Below are 26,129 nucleotides of genomic sequence, written 5' to 3'. Positions count from 1 at the left end.
TATTAAGCTATGATTGGCTGTGATAACTTTATTGGCTATTGTTATTTCTTTATTAGGCACCCGAATGACGCTCTCGGGCTTTACGGCCCGAGTTGATTCGCGGAATTCGCGCAAACACGACATGCATAAGCCATGGAAGCAGCCATTATTAGACAGTAGAAAAAAAAGAGAGGATGCTAAGGGTAGCAGTTAAGTATTCCACATACCAAACCATACTATATATGACAGCGCCATACATGGAATGAAATTCAGACGATTTCAGCAGGTATAGTCACTTATTTTTGACAGAAACCACTTGCGTCTCAATGTTTTCTCGATCATTTGCGACCTTAGAGTAAAAAAAAAATAATAGGGGACAGTTAAGATCTGCTTAAAGGGTATGGTGCGACAGCTGCAGTGGGTTAATGCTGATGTACGCAGAATGGGTCATTCTCGACCTGACGTCAACAGATCCCTGGGAGGCCTCATACCACTCATGGCGCAGTGGTGCAGCGGGTAAGCGATGCGCCACTGCCCTGCGATGGTAGGTGCTTCCATGGGTGGGGCTTGAGCGGCCCAGCTTGCTCTTCGCGGGCAACCTATCGCGACCAATCATTAACTGCCACCTGCCACGGTGCGCAGTTTGCTCACAATCCAGTGGGCAGGTTGCGATGGCGCCACAAGGTTACGAGACACAGGTGGCCTCCTCTCTGGGAATTTGTGATGGATTTTTCGCTCACGGTCAACGACGGCAACGGCGACGCCAAATTTTCTGCGGCACGAGCTCCATAACGCTATCGCGTTAGAAATGTTAATGAATAGTTGCAGTCTGAGGGGTACTGTCTAGAACTTGGGTGTACGTTTTACAGTGTACAGACATATTAACCTGTCACTCCGATTGCCGGGAACGAGAGCCACGAACATGGAGAGCAAATTTCCAATGAAACAATACGACCCACCCAATTTAGCGGGCGCATCGCGGTTTTCGAACAACTAAAAGAACTTGCACCCAGCATCGCACCAGCGCTTAAGCTTCGCACTCTCTCTTCGAACCATCACTCTGTCTTCTAGACGACGTAATTGGGCTGATGATGGGTTTATGCCCTGCATAAACTTCTCCACAAGACAGCGGGGTACCACGAATCACACTCTTTTCGCCTAGCACGTGCTCTGTCTCGTGATTTATTGCGCAGTAGAGACCGTAGCCGTTTTATCATCGTCAGTTGGCGCTTTTGCACTGGGACAAGGCCAGAATGGTTCGTTAATTCCTGAGGCGCTTGAGCAGCACCATTGATCGCAGGTGCAGAAACAAATTTAATTATAGACAGCAATTTGTCAGAATTGAATCCAATGAATCTGACTTGAGACCAATCAAAAGAGGTGTTCCCCAGGGCAGTATTCTGGGCCCACTGCTATTTAAAATTTACATTAATGATCTAACAAACACTTCTATTAGGCTAAAATATTTTTCTACAGCTCCTTATTGTAATTAACTCGTAAACGAACCAAACTTATTCCTTACAAAATTTGAAAGTGGTCAGTAGTAAAGCAGTTACCAATTAACGTTAATAAAACTAAGTCTATTCTATTCAATCCAAAATAAAAAAAGTACACATTCCTGTAATATTAAAGTACGGAGAAGAAGAACTACACATATTCGATAAGATCAAAATCTTGGGAGCAACGTTTTCTCAATACATGTTGTGGGATAACTGCGTCGACTTCGTTTTAACACGGTTGTCTCGTTTAGTCGGAATCGTATCAAGGCTTAGACCATGTCTGCCATTTCAATTTAAAATTCTTTATAAATGTCCTTTTAATTCCTATCTCAATTAATGCTTTCTCGTTTGGGGGGCAACTACTCATACAAATTTGCAAGAGATATTTATACCAAAAAAAAGTTTCTCAGGATCTTTTATTACTTTTCATACAACCGCCACACACAAAGCTTTTTCTAAAAAGCTGGAATAATGCCAGTGCAAAATCTTTATAATAATAAGTTAACTGTCGATTTCAAACGAGAAATAACAGAAAGTGAAATGTTTCTACAAGAATTATTATTGTTAGAAGAGAGCGTTGCAACCTACACTACCTGTCACAAATAAAAATGAAATGCTATAACACCTCGCACTGATTTTCTTATTGAGAAATGGTCGTTCACCCTGCCAAGACTTCTTAATCAGAACAGTAAAAATGGTATTGATCTTTTCAAAAAAAAAAAAGAAACTAAAGAAACACCCCAGTACAATTCACTTGTGCCAGCATTACCCCGTGGACTTTTGTTTTCATGGCATGTGTACATTTGTATGAAGGTTTGCATATTTATCATTGTTTTACTCCTAGGTTGTATTTTCATTGCAGATGTAAATATCGTAAATTTGTGTGTGTGATTCACAAGCTTTCCGTGATTTATTTGTTGTGTGTTTGCTTACTGTCGCCTTGTTTGCTTACTGTCGCAGGGGGCTGTTGGCTTTGTTCAAGCTTGCGTTCGTTCGGGCAGCTTCTACTTGCAGCCCTCTCCATCTCTTTGATGGAAATAAGCCATGGTTTATTTGATTTGGTATAAGACATGACGCATGGTCGGGTTGCAGTGTGTGGAAGAATCTTTCCGTCCTTTTTTAGCCTGAACCATTATGTTCCCTTGCAGGGTATGACGCAATAGCGTTAATGGGACCCTTCAGCGGCCCGGGGTGGCCTTTGCATATCACTTCGCGGAGAGGGTCATTCTCTTCATTACATCATAGATCGCAGCGAGCCCTCATACCACCCTGGCGCAGTGGTGTAGCAGTGGCTGTGGGGCTTGTGAGACCCAGGTTGCTCTTCTTGGAGAACTTCTCGCGACCAATCAATTATATAACAGCCACCTGCCATAGCAGCACGCGACGTCACATGGCCACGTGATACTGGCCATCTGATTTTTCGCTCACAGCGCCGACGCCAGATTTTTTGCAGAACGTGAGCTTTAATGCTATCGCGTTAAAATGGCTTTCATCAGCACCATGCGCCGGGAACCGGACTCTGTGCGCATGCCTCCGGTCTAAATGGCCACAGAAAGTGAAACTTTTTCTGACTTACCGCAGGAAATATGCCGTGACGTTTAGGCCAGTCAGCGGCCGCGGCGGGTCGAAGCTATTCGAGGAATCGTAGATGACCTTCCCGATGATGACCAGTGGGGAACCGGTCATGATCACTGCCTGTACGCAGTCGGCCCACACGACGCTTCGGAGCCCTCCCTGAAGAAGCGACGGAAAAGCGACATGCTTGTTTTTGTATCGGAGAGGTTTCGAGCGCCTGCCCAGCTCACGAACTTTTGACTAAGAATGCGACAGTGCAGCGCGTGGTGTGCTGCCCATTAATACAGCCATAGAGACTGAGACTCAGGTAGCACTTCGAATGAGGGCGGTGCTGACAATAGGACTTCAAGAAATGAGAACTCTGGAATAGCAGCGTAGAACTGGGAACAAGTGCGTTTTAAGATTTATTAAGGCAGCTTATCGCTACGCCATTAAGACAAACTATGCCACTATAACGTCTGCCCATGAGTCGTGATTTCCAGCTTTTAATATTTAAACACTGAAGGCCTTTGCTGCACTTTGTTTCACATGTTTCTGGTCCACAGTTTGAGTGTGATAATGGTCCTGTAAAACATTGACTGGTGGAGGAGTTGGCTAGATGTAATTCGTACTGAAACAGCGCATCGGCACGGGGCCAAAAAGAGAAGACTGGGCGAGACACGGCGGTATAAGTCTCGTCCCGTTTTCTCTTTTTAGCCTCGAGCTAATTCACTAAGGGTGATGGTGCTGGATTTGCAGTCAAGGTTTGCTGCTGCTAACTGGCCGTATGATGGCTAAGCATGTTTAAAATACGGCTTGGTTTTCAATAATATTGAGCAGGTAGTTCAGCGCTTGGCCTGTTGTCTATTCCTTAGCTGTCATGCCTGGTTCTTTTTCGCTGCCATTATCCACAACGAATTATGGAGTGGCCCCGTTCCCTCTCGTATTCTTAGAACCGAGCATGCGCATGGCAATCATCGGATAACTCGGATATTGTGCAAACTTATACTAAATGAACGCAAAATTTACCGCAAACATTACACTACAAGGATGCCAGTTAACCTAGGTGAGATAGCAGGTCGTGCTAAAGGTGAAAGTCAAAAGGCTGAAGATACCTTTCTTAAAGCTTGCCAGAGAATAAACATTTATTTGTGAAAAGCAGATCGGAGCGAATTGTGGGTGGTGTCCTCAGTCCAAGACTCCAGTGGCATCCGCCGACGCTTTGGCGATGGCGCCTAGCGCCTCCTGGCCTTCTAGGGTGCCGCTGGCCAGCGTAATCTAATCTTTCAGCACCGCCTTTAAAATGTAATAACGTCGTCTATGGTGATACCGAAAAGGCAGAACCGTTAATATATTTCTTTTATTCTGTGTTTCAACCAACATCTTACTGTAATAACGGGCTTGACAAGAGATATATTAATGATGTAACGCCTCCACATAGTTCTCAAGTGTACCTTAAATGTGCTGAACCGACTGAATGTTCTAAATGATTGAGTTCTTATGAAATTTCGGCATGTAGTATACTGAGGGGATGTTCCACTATAACCTGTTCGTTCATTTATTGTTTTCTTTACCCTTTTCTTACCCTACATTACAAACTTGCCGAGGCCGTTCCAGTAAAGAAAACTGGCGCCAATAATTTTGTGTTTAAATGTCGCCCCATGTTCTTAAGTATTAGTACAGGAAAAACAGTAGAGCTAATTTTATATATGCACATTACAACTCACAGCAACAGATACAACTTCCGGAATAGCTCTCAGGATGGCTTTCGCCATGGCGTCTCAGTCGTTGTACGTGAGCGAGCACGTGAATCGGTTGAACGTATTAGTGATCGCAACAGCACAGATTACATTTTCAGTTGAATTTAGCAAGGCCTTTGACGTTGTTCCCAATACAGTACCTTCGTTTTATGTATGACTTTTTTTGCATGATTCACCTCCGAAATGCAAGCCGATTTCTTGAATATATGAATTCGTTCCAGCACACCATGGATGAACAAAATAGTACATTCCTTTACTAGACGTCCTTGAACAAAGAACAATCAACGGGAGTGCAACTTCGGTGTACCCCAAGCCCACTCACACTGATTGGTACCTGGGGATTATTTCGGTACACCTGACCTCGCCTAAACACTGCGTCTAGTCAGCCCTTTCCACCGTGCATTTCTGCTGCGTTCGCCGAGCTACGGATAGTCAGGAAGGATGTTCTCAACAACGTGTGCCCTCAACAGATGCTGACGCTGCTCGCGGCATAACTTCGAAGAAGCAGGCACCGAGAGAAGCAAGCCGGTTTCTTGCCACCGTACATCCCAGAAATCAGCGGTGCTCTAGCCAAGGTTTTCAATTCGTACAACGCCCATATCGACCACGTGCCATCGAGCAGACTTAAGCAGCAACTTGTAAAAATGATAGAACCGGTTGTACGCAGGAGATATCCGGAGTTTGTTTTTCAAAATTCTTTTTAATGACTGGGAGGCTGCGTGCATTGGAGGTTGAAGGAATATCACTATGAAGTCGCCAAGGGCAGCACGAAGAAAAACGCCTTGGGTGGGTACCATGACACTGGGAAACACAATCGATTCGGTGATCGCCTCGGTGGTCACGACGGAGAAGCGCCTATAATGACGCCTACTATTTTAATCATTGGACATTCGAACGACGACGTGTGCTTGAATGCTTGAAACCGGGCGCGGGGACAGACTTCCAGCGATATGTGCCCATTCACCGCGTCATACCTGTTTGCTTCAAGATTATAAAGGTGAACGCCAGAAGCGAGGTAAATGCGATAGAAAGAATATGCCTTTTTACATGAACCTGATATTATGACAATCACTGAGACTTGTCTACACAAAGATATCTGAGACTGTGAAGTTACTCCCCCCGGCTACTCCATAGTAAGAAAAGACCGGGAAAAGAGAGGTAGTGGCGTTTAGATAATGATAAAGAGTAACATAGCCTTTTCTGTCATGGAAGGGTTTGGAGGTTTAGAAACTGTAGGCTCTCTACCGAGCTCCCAACAGAGCTGTTGATGTGCTTGTTAGCTTGAAAAGAATAATGGATTGCAAAATTCACTACGGTGACAATACTTTGTTGCTTGGTGATTTCAATCTGCCAGGAATTGATTGGATGTCTCTTTCTGCTGGCCAAATAGATGTAGCTACCAGTGAACAACTGATTGAACTTGCATATTGCTATGAGTTGACCCAGAATGTCGACCAGAGCACGAGAGTATGTCCAAAAACATATTCAATATTGAATCTTGTCTTTTTGTCATCCGGTTTAAAAGAGTTTTTTTTTTACATTTGTGATGTTGCAGAAGATATGTATGATCATAAGATGGTTCTTGTGTCCCTCAATATGACTCCCGATATCTGTCATATACCTTGTAGAATAATTGTTCTGAATTTTGCGCCAGCTGACGATGTCGGAGTATTAGACTACCTTGAAAACTCGTTTGATGAATTAATGTGCTTCTATCAAGACGGCGCTGAAACCGATGAGTTGTGGGACTTCTTTGCAAATATTAAAGCGCATCGAATGAAGATTTTTATTCCTAAGACCTCTAAGAAAATAAGAAAAAAGCATTCTTGGATTAATAGGGATATCATTCACAAAAAGAGACAGCTGAAATGTAGGCGTAAAAAATGCACAGACAGTCCATGACCGTACTGAAAACCTTCATACATCTTAAGAGCCCAGAATTAAAACGCCTCATCAAAGAAAGAAAAGACAAATTCTATAGTCAGACCCTCAAGGGATTTCTAACCGAGGCACCTAGCGAGTTCTGGCGATACGTAAATTGATCAGGTAAATTTAAGCAGGCAAATGATTAAGGTAGTGTAGAGCGGGCTGAGAGATTTAATTCATTTCTACATCGGTTCTCACACGTCATGATGGCGAATAACCGTGTTTACCAGCCTCTGGATATCCCTCCCTTACCAGATGTTGAGATTAGTGCGGAAGGGGTCCTGAATTTGCTTTTGAATACAGAAACCAAAAAGAGTACAGGTCCATATATAATCCCGAATGAGTTTTAATATAGATATTCACAGTGGATTTCGAAATTTCCAGGCAAAATGTTTAAATCATCTGTCGACCGTGGTTGCGTTCCCGTTGCTTGGAAATGTGCGAAAATACTGCCTGGGCATAAAAGCGGTCCTACTTCGAACGTTGAGAATTACAGACAGATTTCGCTCATTAGTACTTGTGCTAAGATACTTGAACATATCATCTACAAACAATTATTAACTTTCCTGGACTGTAAGAATTTGTTATTTGCTAATCAGCATGGCTTTTGCAAGAAACTTTCCACAAAAACACAACTCACTGAAACTATATACGATCTCTGCTTGTCAATTAATTCCCGCATGCAAACAGACATTGTATTTTTGGGTTTTGCAAAAGCGTTCGATAAAGTTTCGCACCCTAAACTGTTACTTAAAATCAGGTTTTTATTTAAAAACGAAGCGATAACTGAGTGGCTTACGTCCCATCGTTCCTGTCGAGCACATTATGTTCAAGTTTATGCTAATAAATCCAGCATTAGTCCAGTAGACTCCGGTGTTCCGCAGGGCAGCATCCTGGGCTCTCTCCTGTTTTTGATTTTCATCAATAACTTGCCTGACGACCTGAGCAGACTGGTCAGGCTGTATGCAGATTACGGCGCCATTTCTAAACAAATTGTCTATTCTGGAAGATCGCGTTGAACTATATGTAAACTTGCAAAAAATCACCTAATGGTGTAAGAGGTGGCAGATGGTATTAAATCCAAATAAAACAGTCTTTACGACATTTACAAGAGAGAAAACTGTATTATATTATAGTTGTAGTATCAGTGATAGAGTAACAACGAGAGTCAGTAAATACAAGCACTTTGAATTAACACTTACTTCTTTCTAGCTTACGTTGGAATGCACACATAGATAATACATGTTCCAAGGCCTCCAAAGCACTGTGAAGCCTCAGACGAAATGTGCATAGTGCACCCCTGAAAATTGCTCTAAGCTGGAACGAATTCAGCGTCTCGGAGCAAGGTTTATATTCAATAGGTACCGACATTCTGATGCCCCAACGTGCTTGTGAAAACATGCTGATTTGGAAGCGCTCATATTTAGAACGAACTGTGACAGGCTGAACTGTTTCCTTGCCAAATTATTAATCACAGCTTGAAAATAAGCTAATCAAAGTACTTTGAAATTAAAACGAGAAATATCGCGCCATCGTCACAGCTTGTACATACCAATGCCCACTGCCAGAAACGATTGCATTAAATTTAGTTTTTCCCAAGAACCATTAAGGGATGGAATATGCTACCAAACTCTGTAGTCACTTCACAGTAACTTGGGGAATTCTTAGATGGGCTGCACAATGTATTACGTCTGCATGAATGATATGGCAGAGTTTTATATTATATGTGGCGAACGCGTTTAGTACCGAATTTTGGGCCAGTTTCAATGTTTGTGTCATTGTGTTTTGTACCTCATTACCCATTCCTGTCTACTTTATGTCTACTTTGTGTGCAAGACACAATACAGCGAATTAAAATGCCCTCCTTGCGCATAGAACGCACTTCGAACTTCGCTAGTCGAAAGTCACCTCATATTTTCTTCTTAAACTTGTAATGCAGGCAAGCATTGTGCTTCTTCAACTTAGTGCTATTTACAAACGTCAATAATTTACTATGATATCAGTAATGACAATATCTGCGGGACCCGCCGCATGAATGCACAAATGTATTCCCCATAACTTAGAAGGCACAAGAAGTGATGACAGGCGTGTTTGCATCAGATAACAGTGGTCAATTACTTATTTACGCTATTCATTCAACGGCTAACAGAAAAACTGAACAAAACTGCCCTATTGCCGGTAACGGCTTGAGCAAGTCTCTCTCACGAAACGCCAGCGTCACGAAGGTAGAGGTAATGTTTATTGTGGGTGATCAGACAGGCGTGTTAAAGGCTGTTTAAAAGTCTTATTTAACCCTGTAATGTCCTGGCATTAAAATCTTTAGATAAATATTATAAACTTCCCGACTTTCATGACTGATAGTCCCTTCATTACAGAAATCCAAACAAACAAACGCTTTTGAAGAAAAATATGACTACAGAGTAATTAAATCTAGCTGCGTGCAGAAACCCCAGAACACACAGAAAATTCAAGCGTAAATACCTAAGCTACTCCGTCACCTTACAGGGAAGCTCGAACACCGCTGAAATTTCAGGATGTTTTGTCCTTGACGTTGCACTTCGTATAAATTTATCATTCAGGTCGAGGGCCCGGGCACCTTTGGCAGCGGACGGTTCAAACTTGAAATGATAAATGTGTTGTAAACAACTGTTTCTTAATTTACGTTAGGAGGTGATGTAGTTCTGCGAGAAAATAAAAATTTCAGTGCAGGTCTAGTTCCATTTTTTTCTTTGTTTCCTTGTATAATGCACAAAGAAGGAGGCCTCTATCATTCACGGAAATCTCACTGGAGGCGGGAATTCATATATTTATTCATTCATACTGTCGTCAGCATTTGTAGGCGATTACAGGGGTGGAAAAATTGAGAATAGATGCACATTAATAGCGGTACATTTCAACAACTATAAAATTCCAACGCAAAATATATGGAAATGAACAGGACAAAGAAAACAAGAAAAACAAAACAAGCCAGCAAGAAAACAGACCGCATCAGCATAAGAAAAAAATGTATAGTTTTAACGTAGTTAAAATGAGTAGACGTGCGACAGCATATGTTTAGGCTGAGTGGCTCATCTTTTTGCTTTGCTGGGTCATCGGCACGTCTGGCGAAGATATTAGACAAAGGTCAAGCTCTGATCGAGGTTAAACTGATCTGATCTGTTCGCTCCGCAGATGGAAGTTGATGAACACGACGATGTGTAATGCACAGCGGGATAGTGTCGCAGGTTAACACGAGGCGTGATCAGCTGCACTGATAGCTTGGCGCTCTCGTGCAGAGGCCAGCGAAGCTGATCTGTTCGCGCCGCTGCGGTTTTAACCCCAGTCGCGACAATATTCGTTTTACTCATTCAAGGTCAAGGCTTAAGCGATGGCCCGGCTTTTGCAGCTTTGGTCGTGAAGTAGAGCTTTTGTTCGAAAAGAAACGCGTGAGCGCGTTCCACTGCTCGTGTTGCCCTGCCGAGAGCTGGACGATGAAAGAGCTTTTTTTCTTTTTTTTTTGCAGCGTGAGCTACACACGCCGAGGTAGAGCAGTTTCGCGTGACCCATGGAGAGCCGTGCTGCGCATGCGCGAGGAGCAGTGATGTTACACGGCGCACAGCTGGCGGGCCGCAGCCGCCGCCACCGCGCGCGGCTCGCCGGTCTGCGCATTTCATTCCAGTGTGAAGTCATAGCCGCGGCAGACGCACTGGCGCCGGCGCGTGCCCAACTGTGCGCCCCCGTTGCGCAGTAGCCATGTCTGACGCTGCGCCCGAGCAGCTTGATAGCGCCTCTCATTTTCTGCTCATGAGCAGGGGTGTCAGTGGGGGTATACATATAGCGGCGCGTTTGCCAGTGTGGTATAGCCATGGAGAAGGAGAGCGAAATTGCTGCTCAGCGGCAATTGGTGCTCAGCGGCTCAGCGTAGCTTACGCTACGTATATCCTGGGATAGCCGAGCTGAGCCACTGCTAATTTTTCTTTATTGGCCGATGAAAGGCCGCTGGCGTGGTGGTCTAGTTGTATAGCGGCTGCTGCACCCAACTAAAAGGTCGCTTTGCATGCGTAGGTGAGCAGCCCCGAATACTCGTTAGCCGAAAGCACATCTCCGAAGGACATTAGTGTTGGCTCATTTGCAAAAAGAATGCCGTCGTGCGAGCAGTTGAAAGCAGCTTACCAGTGCGGTGTAAGCAGTCCCTGCGACACCAAGGAGGATGCACGACGCTGTTAGCGGTATTTTCAGCACTGGGAAAGAAGAAAACGCGTTTTAATCGCTGGGGGGGGGGGGGGGGGGGGGGCGTGCTGAGAATATACATATTTGTATCACCCGCTGGGCGAGCTGGTCTTCATTAAAAGTGGGCGGTGCCAGCGGGCTTCTCGTTTACTGTCCGCGTCCACTAGCACCTTGCCTTTCTACCGAAAAGCTCCAACTGGCGCAGTGAATTTGTAAACTATTTCGAGCCTAGCCAAGCAGCTCTCTGTTCTAGCGGGAGCGTAGTGGATCGCCTGGCCCGTCATGTAGTACACGCATTGCAGCACAAGTTTGATTAAACGAGGTGCAAAAATTATATCTCCCTTTCTTTCTGGATAATCGCCTGAGCAGACGAAGAGAAATCTTGTCGAAACGTTGGCAAGCCCTTCCCTCGTTTTTTGAAACCGCAGTGGTGGCCAAGTGGTTGACCATCCGCCTCGCATGCGTGAGGTGCGGGTTCGATCCCCAGTGCCGCCGGGTACCCACCGGTGATAAAATGAGTACAAGCCTTCCCCTGGTCTGGTGCTCGGCTTATTTAGGGTGAGATGCTTGGGAAATGGGTCTTTGACCCCATCATGGGAAAAAGAAATTACCTTTTGTCATGGCGCTCTTTGGCCATAGATGCCCTTGTGCCATAAAAATCCATCATCATCATCCTTCCCTCGTTCACTTTGCGATTATCGAAAACCATCTGCCCACAGTCTCTCTACCAGTTCCTTCTGGATGACATTAAAGTTTTGTTCACCTGGCACGCTAGTCCATATGTTTGTTACGGTAGCAATGGCGCTGCGAACGGTAGAAGATACAAAGAAAATCAGGATGGGGGCTTCATGTCATGCGGCCAGCCTCCGCTATTCATCCTCGACCTTGACCACCGAAGCCCAGCCTGGCCAGTGTAGACTTCCAAGAGAGTCGTTTATGTCCTGTGTAGTTCTCCTCTTGTCCCTCGTCTTTTTTTCGGCTGGTAAAATTTATTCTTCGACACGTCTTACTAACTGGCCCACCATTCAGCCTTGCTTCAGTGTTCTCCATGTCCAAAAATAGGGAGTGTGTATAGGTTTCAAAGGTGGCCTCCGTGCCGAGCGATATTTTCTTAAACTGAGTAGCCAACAATTCATATGGGCTTTGGCGGAAAATCTTCCGTTACGTGGAAGATTTTCTGTTCTTCTACGAACGTTGTGACTACAATGTAGGAACTTTTGAAATTCTCAAATTGTTCAGGGAGGAAGGCCTTGGTCATTCTTGGGTTCACAATGGAATAAATATTCAACAAAAAAGGGCTTCGGTTCATGGTTCTTACCTGAAACTTTCGTCCGCACCACGTGTGTGGGTGATACCAGCTGAGGACTAATAAATGTTTGCTTGATTTCGCGTCTGACTACTGTATACTTGTAAAGAATCACATTTCGAAGTCTAGCCTAAGCTCGGTATTGATGAAGCCGTGCTATCACAGCACGGGAATCATCAGCGTCGAGGAACAGATATCAAGGCTAACAAAGGGAGGGTTTCCGAGCCACGTAACCGGTAGAGCGTGTAGAAAATTGTTGAAAAAGACTTAACTAATCTGCGTGGTTTTCCGAGTGAAAGCACCTGTTGTGTAGAATGTTGTGTTGTGTTGCTTTATGTACCTGTTGTCTACCTGTTGCGTTTCCTTTTGTACACCTAGACTGTCACACAGTTCGAAAAACTTTGCCTGAAGGCATGACGGTGAAAAGATGTTTAGAGCTCCTAATAAGTTATTGAACATCTGTAACATTGCAAAGGAAAAAGCAGAATACGGTATCAGACAAGAAATGAGAGTGTTTTCGTGCCTTGTAAAACGAATGTGGTCTACCAAATCTATTTCTGATGCGTACGAGTGTTTGTGGGTCAGGCTGTCCGATGTATCAGTATACGTTTGAGGGAGCAGGAGAGGTCGTTAGGTTTTAGCTTGATCATGCACTGCAAAGATTGTGAAGGTTGGCACGCAGTCATTTCGGCAGCGATTAATTTGCCAGTCCACTGTATTCAGCTTAGAAAGAGAACTCATCGAGGCAATGCGTATTTTACGAGGCGGTGACGAACGTGCGCACATCGCGTCAACACGCCGCGAGGTGTGCTTTCCCAATCGGGGCAATTGTGCGCACTTTACGCAACATGCTTATCACTGAAATCTTTCTCGTATTTTCTGTTCTGTGTGTGAGTCATTGCCAGTACAGCGTATCAGTTGCCTTTGCTTGTCCTCGACTTTCGCGTTGTTTACATGCGCAATATGGTAGCATGCCAATGCCCCTACATTCTACAAAATAAACCGGCACTGGAAGGAGCAAAGACAAATTTAGTCCTCAACCCCCCCATTAGTCCCTAAATTTGCGCACGACACTCTTCTTGCCAAAAATGCGCGCCGTGCGCAAACTCAACGGACTTACTGCTGATAAAAGAGTGTGATGAAGGGCAAATCGCAGAATAGGAGCACGCGAAAATCGCGTGAGAAGGCCTCGACTGCAATAGTACTCGATGTTTGAAGCACATGATGTCGTCTAAGGCCAGTAAGAGCGCTGCCGCTGCCTGTGACCAAGTGGATAGACTCTTTTGCGTGAGAAAAAGGCTTCGTGCAACAAACGGCCGGCAGCTGTGCATCTGCATAAACAAGTACTCCGAGCTTCAATACGTGTCGAATGCGAGTGGGGAAGGTTAGGGTTAAGCAAATACACGTACTTTCATATCGTTGCCTTTGCTTACGAGCTTACGTGATGCTGTGTAATTATCCGCGCCACTTAGCGAAGGGGTGAGTGGCAAGCAGTCAATTCCCTGTGTACGCTGTCCGCCAGTAACAAACGACGAAGGGAACGACGGCCTTCTATATTTGTTTTCAACAGGCTGTAATGTGCAGCTGCCAAATGCTATGAATAAGGCCACCTTCTTCACACACACACAAAAAAAACGAAAGGAAAACAACTGTTGTGGTTGCGAAGTACCGGTTTTAGTATATGCAGTGCAGCGCGTCTTTTTTCGGACAAAAACGCGATTTAGACCGCCGTGCGTTTTACGCGCAGCGGTGGCTCAGTGGTTAGGGCGCTCGGCTGCTGATCCAGAGTTCCCGGGTTCGAACACGACCGCGGTGGCTGCGCTTTTATGGAGGAAAAACACTAAGGCGCCCGTGTGCTGTGCGATATCAGTGCACGTTAAAGATCCCCAGATGGTCGAAATTATTGCCGGAGCCTTCCACTACGGCACCTCTTTCTTCCTTTCTTCTTTCACTCCCTCCTTTATCCCTTCCCTTAAAGCGCGGTTCAGGTGTCCAACGATATCTGAGACAGATAATGCGCCATTTTCTTTCCCCCCAAAACCAATTATTATTTATTACGCCGTGCGTGCGCATTAAGGCTCACTGCAGCTTCTTGCAAAATTATATGATATCCAAATAACCATATTTTGCTCTAAACAGCAGTACATTTAATATAAATCCGAGCGGCAAACACAGGCAGTGTATCTGCTTCGCATATAGGGCGTTTATTTTCGCCATCAGACTGTGTGCTGTGGTGGCCTAGTTTTGCAAATAATAAAAAAAATCTAGGCCACCACAGCACACAGTCTGATGGAGACTATCTGTGAATCCCAGTAGGCTCCACTGGTGCGAATTTTGTGAAGAGGAACGCCTAGGTAGTGAAGGGTCTCGCAGTCCCAGCTGATGCCACCATAATTACTGGGCGTTGTACCGCAATGGCCCAACGAAAACCCCTTAGATTTATGTAGATTAAGAGCCGCACCTGACACCTCGCAAACTGTTCAGTCAAATGTAATGGCTCCAGCACTGTCTTTCGTAGCGTAAGTTAGACTGGCCAAGGTTGAGCAGTTTCGCGTGGCTCCTGGAGAGCCGTGCTGCGCATACGCGAGGAGTAGTGACGTCACACGGCGCAAAGCTGGCGCGCCGGAGCCGCCGTCTCCGCGCGCGCCTCGCCGGTCTGCACATCATCTGGAAACCGCACCACATGACCGACCACGTGGCTGGACACGTGACTAACCGCGTGACGAACCACGTGACCAGCCACGGCGCCAGCGGCAGCTGCTGCGCACCACGTGGCCGACAACGTGGCCAACCACGTGGTCAACCCCCCGCACACTCACTGAATAAAAAACCCTGTGTCGAGGCTGGGAATAGAACCATGACCTTCGGCGTTTGAGGCGGAGACGCTACTACTCCGCCACAATGGCACAAGGTGTAACCGTGAATAAAGGTGCATGTATTGAATGCGCGCCTCTCATATATTAACTCTTCCGAACCAGATGTCGGTGCGCCTACGCTACGTATATCCTGGCCTTACGGGGCTAGGCCATCATCAATGTTTTTTTGTCAGAACAAAAGAGGGCGACATCATCTTTTTTTTTTTTTGCAAAACTTTCCTATGTGCTGCACGTTCTCCACTGTGAGAGGAAGAAAGTGCAGGTGATGCACAAAATATTTGTTGCATTCGTATGGCGTTCCCAATGGTAACCCATGCGTCGCGGTAACCTATTTCTTTCTCTTGAGTCTGGTGCAATCGGCCTTGTTCACTTATTCGTGCATCAGCTTGTTTCGCGTTTTTTCTTTTTCAAATCGTCAAACCACCTTTTTTTTTGTAGCTGTGCTTACTAGGCGTCTCAGTGCTTATTTGCCTTTCCTATACGCACCGACGGGACACACTCGGGAGGGGCCTTTATGGGGATTCATTAAGGAAGTTGCTGACACCTTTAATTTCCTCACTGTGCGCTTTGCTTTAGACTACATGTATAGCCTCTCCAGAAGACAGATGACTCAGGCACTTACAGACTATTTGTTCCCTGTACCGTTTTATCGGCAACCTTTGAAAGAGCGAAAAAAAGCCGATACGTAATAGATAAAAAGAAACTGTTCAGTTGGACGTTTCGCGGACCGCTCTACAATTTTCTCATTGGACTTTTGTAGCGTGAGCTACACTGGCCGAGGTTGAGCAGTTTCGCGTGGCTCCCGGAGAGCCGTGCTGCGCATGCGCGAGGAGCAGTGATGTTGCACGGCGCACAGCTGGCGCGCCGGAGCCGCCGCCGCAGCGCGCGCCTCGCCGGTCTGCGCATTCCAGAGGAGTGAAGTCATAGCCGCGGCAGACGCACTGGCGCCGGCGCGTGCCCAACTGTGTGCCTCCGTTGCGCAGTAGCCAAGTCTGACGCTGCGCCGGAGCCGCTTGATAGCGCCTCTCATTTCTTGCGCATGCGCAGAGGTATCAGTGGGGGTATACATATAGCGGGGCGTTTGTCAGTGTGGTATAGCCATGGAGAAGGAGGGCGAAATTGCTGTTCAGCGGCAATGGATGCTCAGCGGCGCAGCGTAGCTCACTCTACGTTTATCCTGGCATTGCCGAGTTAAGCCACTGATAATTTTTTCGCCTATCTTCATTGCTTGCGAAGTTAATTAATACCGAAAAATTATGCAATTAAGCACAATACAAAAATAGTGCGAGTTGCTCCATAGAATAACCAGCAACATGCATTTCGTTGCATCGTCTTAGAGTGCCTCGGCTTATATTAAAATCTTGGCTAAATTTAGCTGGGACGCCCTGTATATGTAAAGTGCTGTATGAAAATATCCCGCTCTGAACTACGCTGGAAATCACTCTTCGTTTGAATTTTTTCGTTAAACGTCTCTCCCGAGGACTAACTGCTGCATTCATTGCAAGGGGGCGAACAGCTAGACTCTTTGCAGTCAGTCCCTAAAACGACGAATGCCAGTGGCAGGTTAGTCCCCAAAAAGACTGACCTCTCGTCCCCTGTTGGTTCCTTTTGTCTGAGAGTGTATACATCACTTTGCTGGTGTGAAGAAATCCTAGAAGGTCGAAATTTATCTGAAGCCCTCCACCATGGTGCCTTTTTTTCTCTTCCTTTCATTGCCTCCGTCCCTCCCTCACGGCGCTTTTCTAGCATCAACCCAGAATTGAGGAAGTTACTGCGCCCTTTCCTATCGTTGAGACTGATTTGATATATGGTATGGGTTTTCATCTGAAACAGACTTTAACTCATTTATGTTCTGTTTTTAGGGTTTAGAACTGTCACGTGCCGCTTCGATCCGTGTTTTTCTTCACGGTTACTGACATGGCACAGACTGGCAGCCATAGGATATGGTACGAGAGAGAATATGGCGGCAGCCATGTTCATTTTTCAATCCGGCAGTGTGGAGGGTGGCTCTAGGGCGAACAAGCCGCTCGCCATCTTGCGAGTTCCTCGTGACACCGCCGGCGGCGAGAGGGGTGGAGGGAAGGTGATCTGGGAAGAAAGCTAGGATTTACGCGAGGGCTATCGCGTCTTCAGTTCTCTTTCACGGCAGCCTTCCCTTCAACGCCAGTTGTCAAATCGGGCTCCCAGGAGTTATCATTGCTGACAGTGTAGCCTACACAAATAACTTAATGAATCCCTTAATTTTAACTCATGCTAACTCACAACTGGGAAACTCCGGTTGAGTACGTGTGGAGGAAGTAACATTCATCGGTATATGTGGAATGTAATTATTGCCAATACGAGGCCCCGACACAGTCTTCGTGCTCTGGCATCAGTAGGCAGTTCATTTACTTCCCATGCTGACACGGAGGGGGTCGACGGAAAGAAGCCACAAGCTGTTGTAGCATGATGTTATCCCTGGTCTCTATGTTGCGGGGCAGCAGGCAGCAGCTTCTTAGGAAGCAAAAAACAATATTTGCCGAGCTGCTGTGACATCTTGCGAGGAAAGTAAGGATTCAAGCGCACAATAAAAACAATAAAAAAGCAAGTAAAAAGAAAGAGGAAAGAAAGAAGAAAAAATGAAACGTAGCAGAAAGGAAACACGTGAGTAGGTATTCGAGCCTCGTCAGAATTTCTAGAAAGAGAAAGAAGACAAAGGAGCGATGAAAGCATGGTATGTACAGCCTAAAAACCAGCACGTATACACTCGATCCGTACTTTGTTACTGCATTATCGCGACATATCAACATTTTCAGCGTGAAACTTATTATAAGAGACGTGGCAACGTGTTTGTTGTGCTGTGAGTGCCATACGCTGTACAATACGTTGGGGCGTGCAACAGTTCACAGTGCCTGTTTGGGTAAATTTGCGTTTACTGAAAGTCCTGCCATGTTGCCCACGTGGTTTACATTTCGTTTTATATTTTTATTGTACCTTTCAGCTAGTCGAACTTTATACAGCAGAACTTTTTGCTGGGCTAGTTGGTTGTACAAATAAATCGCGTGTATGTACAGTCGCGGGGAAAAGTAAGAGCCTCACTCCCTCGTGTTTTGAAGCTTGCCGCTCTGCTTGGGGGGCGCCACCTGACGAAGCCCCACTGCTGTCGAGACCGGCGTATAGTAGCGTATGCCTACGACTGTACATTTAATCGACGTTAGTATTGTACGGAATCCTTCGTTTGTAAAACGTAAATTTTAATTTGATTTCTACCTGTAGTTGTTCCCGAAACTGGGTGAGCGTACTTTATGTGCGACATAGAGAGGGAGTTATTCAGGAGATATTTAATCTTACGTGGAAGCAATTGACGATTCCGGTTAATCATATCCGGGACGCGAGAAAGCTTACTGATGAAAGCGTGAATATGCTTGTCCGAGCTTAGTTAACTGTTAAAATTTACTACTAATAACCTGATCTTTCCTACAATCGCTATCCCATCCATACCTAGCCGCATGATATCGTAATGTATTTATTTTTTTGGTCTGCAAATAATAGCTATGTTTAACTTGCATTAATTTCCATGGATTATAAAGTGACCATTTACGGAGCATACCTAATGTACTATTTTCCCGGTTTATCACGTTTCACTTGTGGTGACGAGAACAACAGTGAGACGTCACCTGGATACATAATGCACTTCAGAATTGGGCAGTCATTAGCGATACCATTAATATATAAATTAAAAAGTAGAGGCCCAAGGATACTTCCTTCAGGCACGCCAGCAGTAACTTTCTTTACCGAGGATCGACAGCTGATAATGCTAACACAGTGATAGCCATGCGTGATATATGACGCAACAAGCTCATCAACGTGACCCCTGAAGCCATAGTTTATGGTTTATGAAGGTTTAACGTCCCAAAGCGACTCAGGCTATGAGGCACGCCGTAGTGGAGGGCTCCGGAAATTTCGACCACCTGGGGTTCTTTAACGTGCACTGGCATCGCACAGTACACGGGCCTCTAGTTTCGCCTCCATCGAATTTCAACCGCCGCTGCCGGGATCGAGCCCGCGTCTTTCGGGCCAGCAGCCGAGTGCCATAACCACTCCGCCACTGCGGCGGCCCCCCTGAAGCCATAGTCATATATGTTTGGTAAGAATCGTTTATGACTAATGTACTCTAAGGTCTGGGAAAAGTCTAGAAAAGCACCAAGAAAAGGTGTCTCCTCCTCGAAACAATATAAGATATATACTTTTCGGCCTGGTAATGCTCTCTCTGCTGATTTATCTTTAATAAAACAAAACTACGAATCTGGTATTATATGGTGTTCGTCACATAAGCACGACATTTGGATGTGATTAACTTTTCCACGACTTCAGAAAAGATCGACAGCATCGATACCAGCCTATGGTTTGAAATGCCTGTCTTATACAAAGCTGAAACTTTCGCAGTTTGCATACGCCGTGGGAACACTCCGCAATAATGACTTATATGTATGTGCTAGTATTAAAAGCAAACTATCGAATACATGCTTTACAGGCCGGATCTGCAATTTATTGACATATAGCACCTAGTGTTCTTGATATTCATGAATGGTGCGATTACTTGAGATCAAGGAGTTGGATTAAATACATAGAATATGCTAGCGGGAACGTAATCCACTCGACTGTTATCTTAGGCTTGGAATATTGAATCGCATAGAGAGCTGTTCTTTCACCACAGAATTAAGAGAAGCAGTCATGGAAAAGACATCAAACTGTAACTGATTCCGCAGTTCCGGAAATATTAATGGCACAACTTTAACACGTGGCGAGAAGCTTGCAGATGAAAAAAAAAATTCCTCACATCCTGTACCATGCCGGAATCGCTTGAATGCAAATAAAAAAATACTTTGCCGCTTACTTGTTGTCATGGCCTCCGCTGCAGCATAGATGGTAACCGCGCCCAAGGTTTGCTGCAAACAGGAAACAATTCTGCTAGTAGCTATAGATGCAACGCCATGCCAAAAGTGGTCCCCCGTATCCCACGGGGTGTGTAGGGTGTAACAGCTCGAAGCGACACACGAGTTATGAGGGCTATAAAGGCTATAGGCACAAATTTCGGGGCATTTCATCATACCTCTACTTGTTTCATGCCCTTCTGTCTTCATCACCATCAGCCTGACCACGCCCACTGCAGGAAAAAGGCCTCTCCGATATATCTAAAATCAAGCTAGTCCTATGCCAGCTGCGGCCACCCTGTCGCCGCAAACTCCTTAATCCCATCCGCCACCTAACTTTCTGCCGCCTCCTGCTACGCTTGCCTTCTCTTGGAATCCAGTCCGTTACCCTTAACGACCATCGGGTATCTTGTGTTCGCATTACGTGCCCTGCCCATGCCTACATTTGCTCCCTGACCTGCCATGACCTCTTCCTGTCCCTTAACTTTACATGTATCATTTTCCTTTCCATAGACCTCTGCGCTGTCTTCAGTTTAAGTTGCAGTCTTTTCGTTTTCCATCCTAGGATGTGCCCCAGTGGTGGCTACTGGTGAGATACAGCCGTTATATACTTTTCTTTTGACGGATTAGGGTAAACTTCCACTCATGATTTCAGATCTTGCCAAATGTGCTCCACCCCATTCTTATTCTCCTGGTTATTTCCCCCTCATTATCCGGTTCAGCAGCCACTACCTGCCCTAAGTAGACGTATTCCTTTACCACTTCCAGCGCCTCGCTACCACTAGTAAACTGCTGTTCGCTTCCGAGGCTGTTAAACATATTCATTTTGAGACCCACCGTTCTGTGTTGCCTGACTAGGTAGTTGATAACACTTAGCAGTTTGTCCCCCGAGTTGCTTAGCAGGGCCATGCCATCAGCGAATCCCAGTTTACTAAGGTATTCTCCATTAACTCTTATCCCCTAATATTTATTCACTTATATGCTGGGTGTAACTACGTAACATTGTTGAAACGTGAAACATTTTGCTAAAAAACGCCCAGAAGATAGTATAGTGCAATCTGTATTACTGACTTGAATTAAAAATAACCGACATAAAATCCTACCCTTCCTTACACGTAAACAACTATCAACAACGCTGAAGTGCTCCTTGGTATCGCAGTGTATTTAATTCAGGAACTACTGATGTATTCGTCTTATGTTACTATCTGCAGAAATATAGAATTTTATGGATTATTTGAAGTCAGTACAGAACATTCTTGACTCAATCCGTTCACCACAGCATGCATGAGGTTGGTAAGCTGCATAACAATGAATACTGAGTTGCTCATCTTCGACATTCTCGGACAAAAAATTTTGAATATTTGAGAATCTTAAAGTACTCTTATGCAAATATTGAAGGTGATGGTCCATTCTTCCGGTGTGCAGCAAAATTTTTCTTTTAAATTTTTTCCCATCGCTCGCATCGAGCAGTTAACACTGCAACAGAAAACGAACGGAGAACTCTTTTGACGATAGGAAAAATGTTAATAGACAAATAATACAAGCCTGCCGAAGGGAGATCTCAGAGATATATTGATTGTCATAGTGAAATTTTACAATATATAAAAGAATGGCGTTCATGAACACTTTCCCGTTAAAAACTGTTTTTGCCCAGAGTTGTTGGGTATGTAGGCATAAGAAAGAACTTTTCATAATAGAAAACATGCTGCGAATTCCGCATTACTCTGGGTTTTAAAGACGAATGCGCAGTAGTTACGTCACAATGACAAATAAGAAGCGCGAACATATGTTTAGTGGTGTATTAATTGGCCTGTGTTCTCACGGTTGTGCGGCTGCTATATGGGACCAAACCACGCTGTTCTGTTGGTTTCCAGAACCAACCTCACAAACAAAGTATCAACGCCGGTAACAATATTTTTAGAATCGGGAGATTTTCATTTCTTAAATTTGCCGAACAAGAGATTTGCGAAACCTACACGGGCCCCTTTTTCTTCCTTCAGGAGAAAAGAATTATAATCAGCAGTCTTTCTACTCGTTTCTAATACCCCTGTCACACGGGCACTTTCGATCCTCATTGAGGCAGTGCTCATCGAACTCAATGCAAATCGACGGTTGTCACACGGCCACTTTCAAGCGCAATCGAGCTCGATCCTGCTCGACTCAATGCCGATTCCCCAAGAGTGCTTGTGTTTCCAAGCACAATCGAAAGCATTTTCGCTCTCATGAAGCTATAAAAAAACGCAAGTTAACGAAACTAAACCATAATTGTTGTTGTTGTTATTGATCAAAATGTAAGACAGAACATTTTCAGGTACTATGCCTGCTTATATGCGAACATTTGAAAATAATCTCTACATCACGCTCCAAGCTTCGCCGTCCGTGCAAACAAAGATGGCGTCCTCCTGCTTGTTGGTGCGGAAACTGTGGAGCGAGTGCGAGACAGCCGCTCTCATCGAATGCTGCCAGGACCGCCTAAATGATTTGCGGGGCCAGAAGAGAAACGCCGCAGTCATGCAGAAATCGCGGAGGCGTTGCGGACCCTCATGTTCCATCGCACAGCAGCACGGGTGCGCCACAAGTTTAGAAACCTGACGCAGATACGCAGATGTACCGATTTGGCTACAGATTTGGCTGCCGCTGCCTACAACTGCACAGTGTTGCCGGACATCGCCATGTTATGACTCCCGGCGGAACATTTGGCGCCACCTAACACGCATGAGGGAAACTTCTGAATGGGCATTGAAAATGCCTGTGTAGCACCGGATGTTTCGATCGAAAATCTCGATGCAGATCGAGTTCAATAAGAATCGAAAGTGCCTGTTTGACAGGGGTATAAAATCCACAACGAAGATTCGGGGGTATTATGTTTGGTATATACGACTGTGCCTCTCTCCTGAACAAGAGGTTCACCTTTGAGGATCGTTCTGAGGTTACCAACAGCTTCATTTGATGTTGATGTCCTGACCCTCTCTTCACGGTGATCGCGACATGTGTTGAAGTGCTCAATCCCAGTTAGAGCAGACCCGATTTCTCAGTTCTCGCAGATGGTGGTTACCTTTCGATTAACAAGTGCTTGCGTTTTGACTGGTTGGAACTTCATTTTTTGCATTGGTCTTCAAGGTGAGTGGTAAGTTTTTCGAAGCACTTAATCGCCAGCAAAATTTGATAAAAATGCTCGACAGTCACAAAAAATTGGTCCTCATCAGAGAAGTGTCTAGCCAGTGCGCGCGACGTTTATTGGGTCCTATTACTAGTTTGGGTAGTTAGTTGGGAATCTACAAAATTGACAGAAATATTTTTGGTGACAGGTATAAGCAACCAAAAATCTGCTTATTATTTAGTTTGCTTCATTTTTTTTATTTCTTTCTTTGCGGACGCTGCAGACATACACATGGTCCAGGCATATGGCATTTGACATACAGAAAACACAGGCAAAACATTCGTTACGAACGAATTATAATTACCAACACAGAAATTGACGCTCTAATTTCTTAATAATGTGGCGTGCTGCGAAAATGTGCGAATGCAAGGAATTCCACTCATTTATTGTTCTGAAAAAAAAAAAACTGTGCTTAGAAGAGCTTGCTCTTGCGAAAACTGAAGCTAGAGGGTGAGGGTGTGTGTGCCTGGTCTTTCTGGTACAATGTGGCTTTACGCAATCCAGCAAGTTTCATTTCAAATTACCTGACAGGCAGGTGTGCAACAATACGAGCTGACTGAATTTGCGGCGAGATTCGAGAGAGTCTATTTTATGTCAGCACCAATAAAGAAAGAGAATCATTTCTTTTATATTTACATAAAATGTAGTGTACAACTTTTCTCTGAACTCGCTCGAGCTACAATACGTCTTTCTTATTATGCGGACCCCATACAATGGAGGCATATTCAATTTTGGCTCTGACGCAGGCATTATATAGGCTAAATGTTTAGCTTGTACAGGTGCACCCTTAAGTTTCCTCTTCAAGGACTATAGCTTTCTATGAGCTGAATAGCAAATAGCAGATTTGTGAGGAGACCAGGTTAGCTTGTTGGTAACCGTGACGCCAAGGTATTTGTACGCGGTTACATCTCTTTTAATATTGTTGTTAAGATCTCAGTGCGATGATGTGCTATCAGTGCCAAATTAGAAATGAAGACTTCTGAAGCGGGACCAGCAAAATTAGAAGATTAGTATATAAGCCGGCTGAACACTAGGCCTTCTGATTGTCACCTCGGTGGTGCAAAAACCGCTGTGTGGGTGGGCTAAGGAACCCGGCCTGCATTCCCTATTCAGTGCATAATGTTTTTGTGTTCGGGTTTCAGTTATCGTGTTCGAGTTTGATTTGACGCTGATGGTATATAAGTGAACGGACATTTGGAACTCCTCTCGTATAATCATCATGGCGATGCCAACAGTGCGAAAGGGTGTAATACAAGCCTCAGATTTCGTAGCCTCGGTATACAGGCGTTCGATTTATGTGCGCTTCTTTGAAAACGTCTTGCGCACCATTTTTTCTTCACTGCACACTAAAACTCCCCCGTTTGCCTCACGTTGAAGAGGAGTGAGTCTTTACCTAAAGTAGAGCACCCCTATGATGTGCCAAGGCTGTAGTTTCCCACGCATGTGTATCTGGCGTCCAGCCACGACATATTACTTAGTAACCGCAGGTTGAAGTCACCGCTTTGTTTGATTTTCTTTCTTGTCCCTGCCTTCATGTGCGCTGTTTACGCGAAGATTCCATACCAACAAGGCCAAACATGTGTTGTCTTGAGAGCGAGGATTTTAAATAATAATTAGTTCTTGAAAGAGTGTCTTGCGGGGGTTAGCTGGTAATATTTCATCTTTGATTAAGGGTGCGAAACACACACAACAGATGGAAGGCAGACGGGACTGAGCGCCATTCGGAACTACTTTTTTCCGAGGCAAAACGCACAAATATATACTGAGACTGGGGAGCGCTAGATTCTGGACAAGGGGAAAACACGACACAGGAACAGCCCGAGACATGAGCGCAATAGGATCTAGCGCTCTCCAGTCTGAATGCACGACCAACTGGCCCCCTACAAAGCTTTACCGGCACAAATATATAACCTTCGTAATGCAAAGAACACCATCATGCTTCAGGTTTGATATGATAGCGAACAGATGAAATAGTTATTCTCGGCATTAAACAATGATATAGACGTGTCACTGACGCACATGCTTCCTTTATTCGGATAAAAAATGCTTCAATTAATTCCCTAGCTTTGGTAGTTTTACATGCTGACCGAATCTACCGTCTAATTTCCTTGTGTGGTTGTGCGTTTCGCGCCTTTAATTAAAGATGCATTAGCTCTTGGCTTGACATACATATATTAATGTGCTGTTCTCCACCTTAAAGTTGGTGGGCGTAGCTGTGGCACAATGTGTTTTGAGTGGCTTGTTGCATACACCACTAAATGGAACGACATGCTGGCCTCAGTGTTCGTGGCAAATAACTACCTTACGTTTTAAACAGCTGCTGAATCTAAACCGCAAGGCATGTACAGCAGAATCCTAGTTTAATTTTTTCATTGCATTTTCTTTTTTAGACTAACATGAAGCACTTCTGCCAAGCAAAACTGCCTCATGTACCGGCTTCCGCGTTTTATCTACTTTTTTGAATAGAAGGTGCCTGATGATTAATGTTGACGGCCGCCTTGGCCAATGAGTGCCATGGCACAAGGTATTTTCGCCTATGAAAGGTGGGGTCAAAGACTCGTTTCCCAAGCATTTCACCCCAGATAAGCTGAGCACCAGGCCAAAAGAAAGCTTGTGCCCACTGTAACAGCGGTGTACGCCAGGAGGCACTGGTGGGTCGTACCCTGCATCTCCCGCAAGCGAAGCAGGTGCCCAAACCACTAGCCCACTACAGCTGTAAATAAAGTATGGCACCTCTACATTATATACGTAATAACACGTATTACTATAAGACTACATAATAGCGGGTCGAAATTAAAATTTATTTTCATTTTTGGCTCCAAAATGCGAAACTTTGTTTCAGGTAATCCTTTCATAATAAAATATGTTGGCCGTGTTGGTTTTCGGCTTCCATAACTACAGCTCATTCGACAGAACCGAAAAGAAGACACACAACAGAGCGTTGCAT

General features: G+C 44.9%; 1 protein-coding gene across 2 annotated transcripts in view; it reads right to left on the bottom strand.

Moving 5' to 3' along the window:
- The window catches only part of LOC144105752 (sodium-coupled monocarboxylate transporter 2-like), a 230,096-nt gene that overhangs the window by 80,629 nt on the left and 123,338 nt on the right, over window positions 1–26,129 (bottom strand). For both annotated transcript variants that reach the window (XM_077638865.1, XM_077638866.1), the window contains exons 4-6: window positions 19,986–20,037; window positions 10,871–10,938; window positions 3,055–3,212 (exon numbers count right to left, since the gene is read on the bottom strand). In XM_077638865.1, coding sequence (XP_077494991.1) covers window positions 3,055–3,212; window positions 10,871–10,938; window positions 19,986–20,037 — 278 coding nt within the window. The remainder of the gene's footprint in view (window positions 1–3,054; window positions 3,213–10,870; window positions 10,939–19,985; window positions 20,038–26,129) is intronic.

This window comes from Amblyomma americanum, chromosome 9, assembly GCF_052857255.1.
Source record: "Amblyomma americanum isolate KBUSLIRL-KWMA chromosome 9, ASM5285725v1, whole genome shotgun sequence".
NCBI classification, from domain to species: domain Eukaryota; kingdom Metazoa; phylum Arthropoda; class Arachnida; order Ixodida; family Ixodidae; genus Amblyomma; species Amblyomma americanum.
The sequence above is the reverse complement of the archived record's forward strand: the minus strand, read 5'-3'. Positions and strand labels throughout refer to the sequence as shown.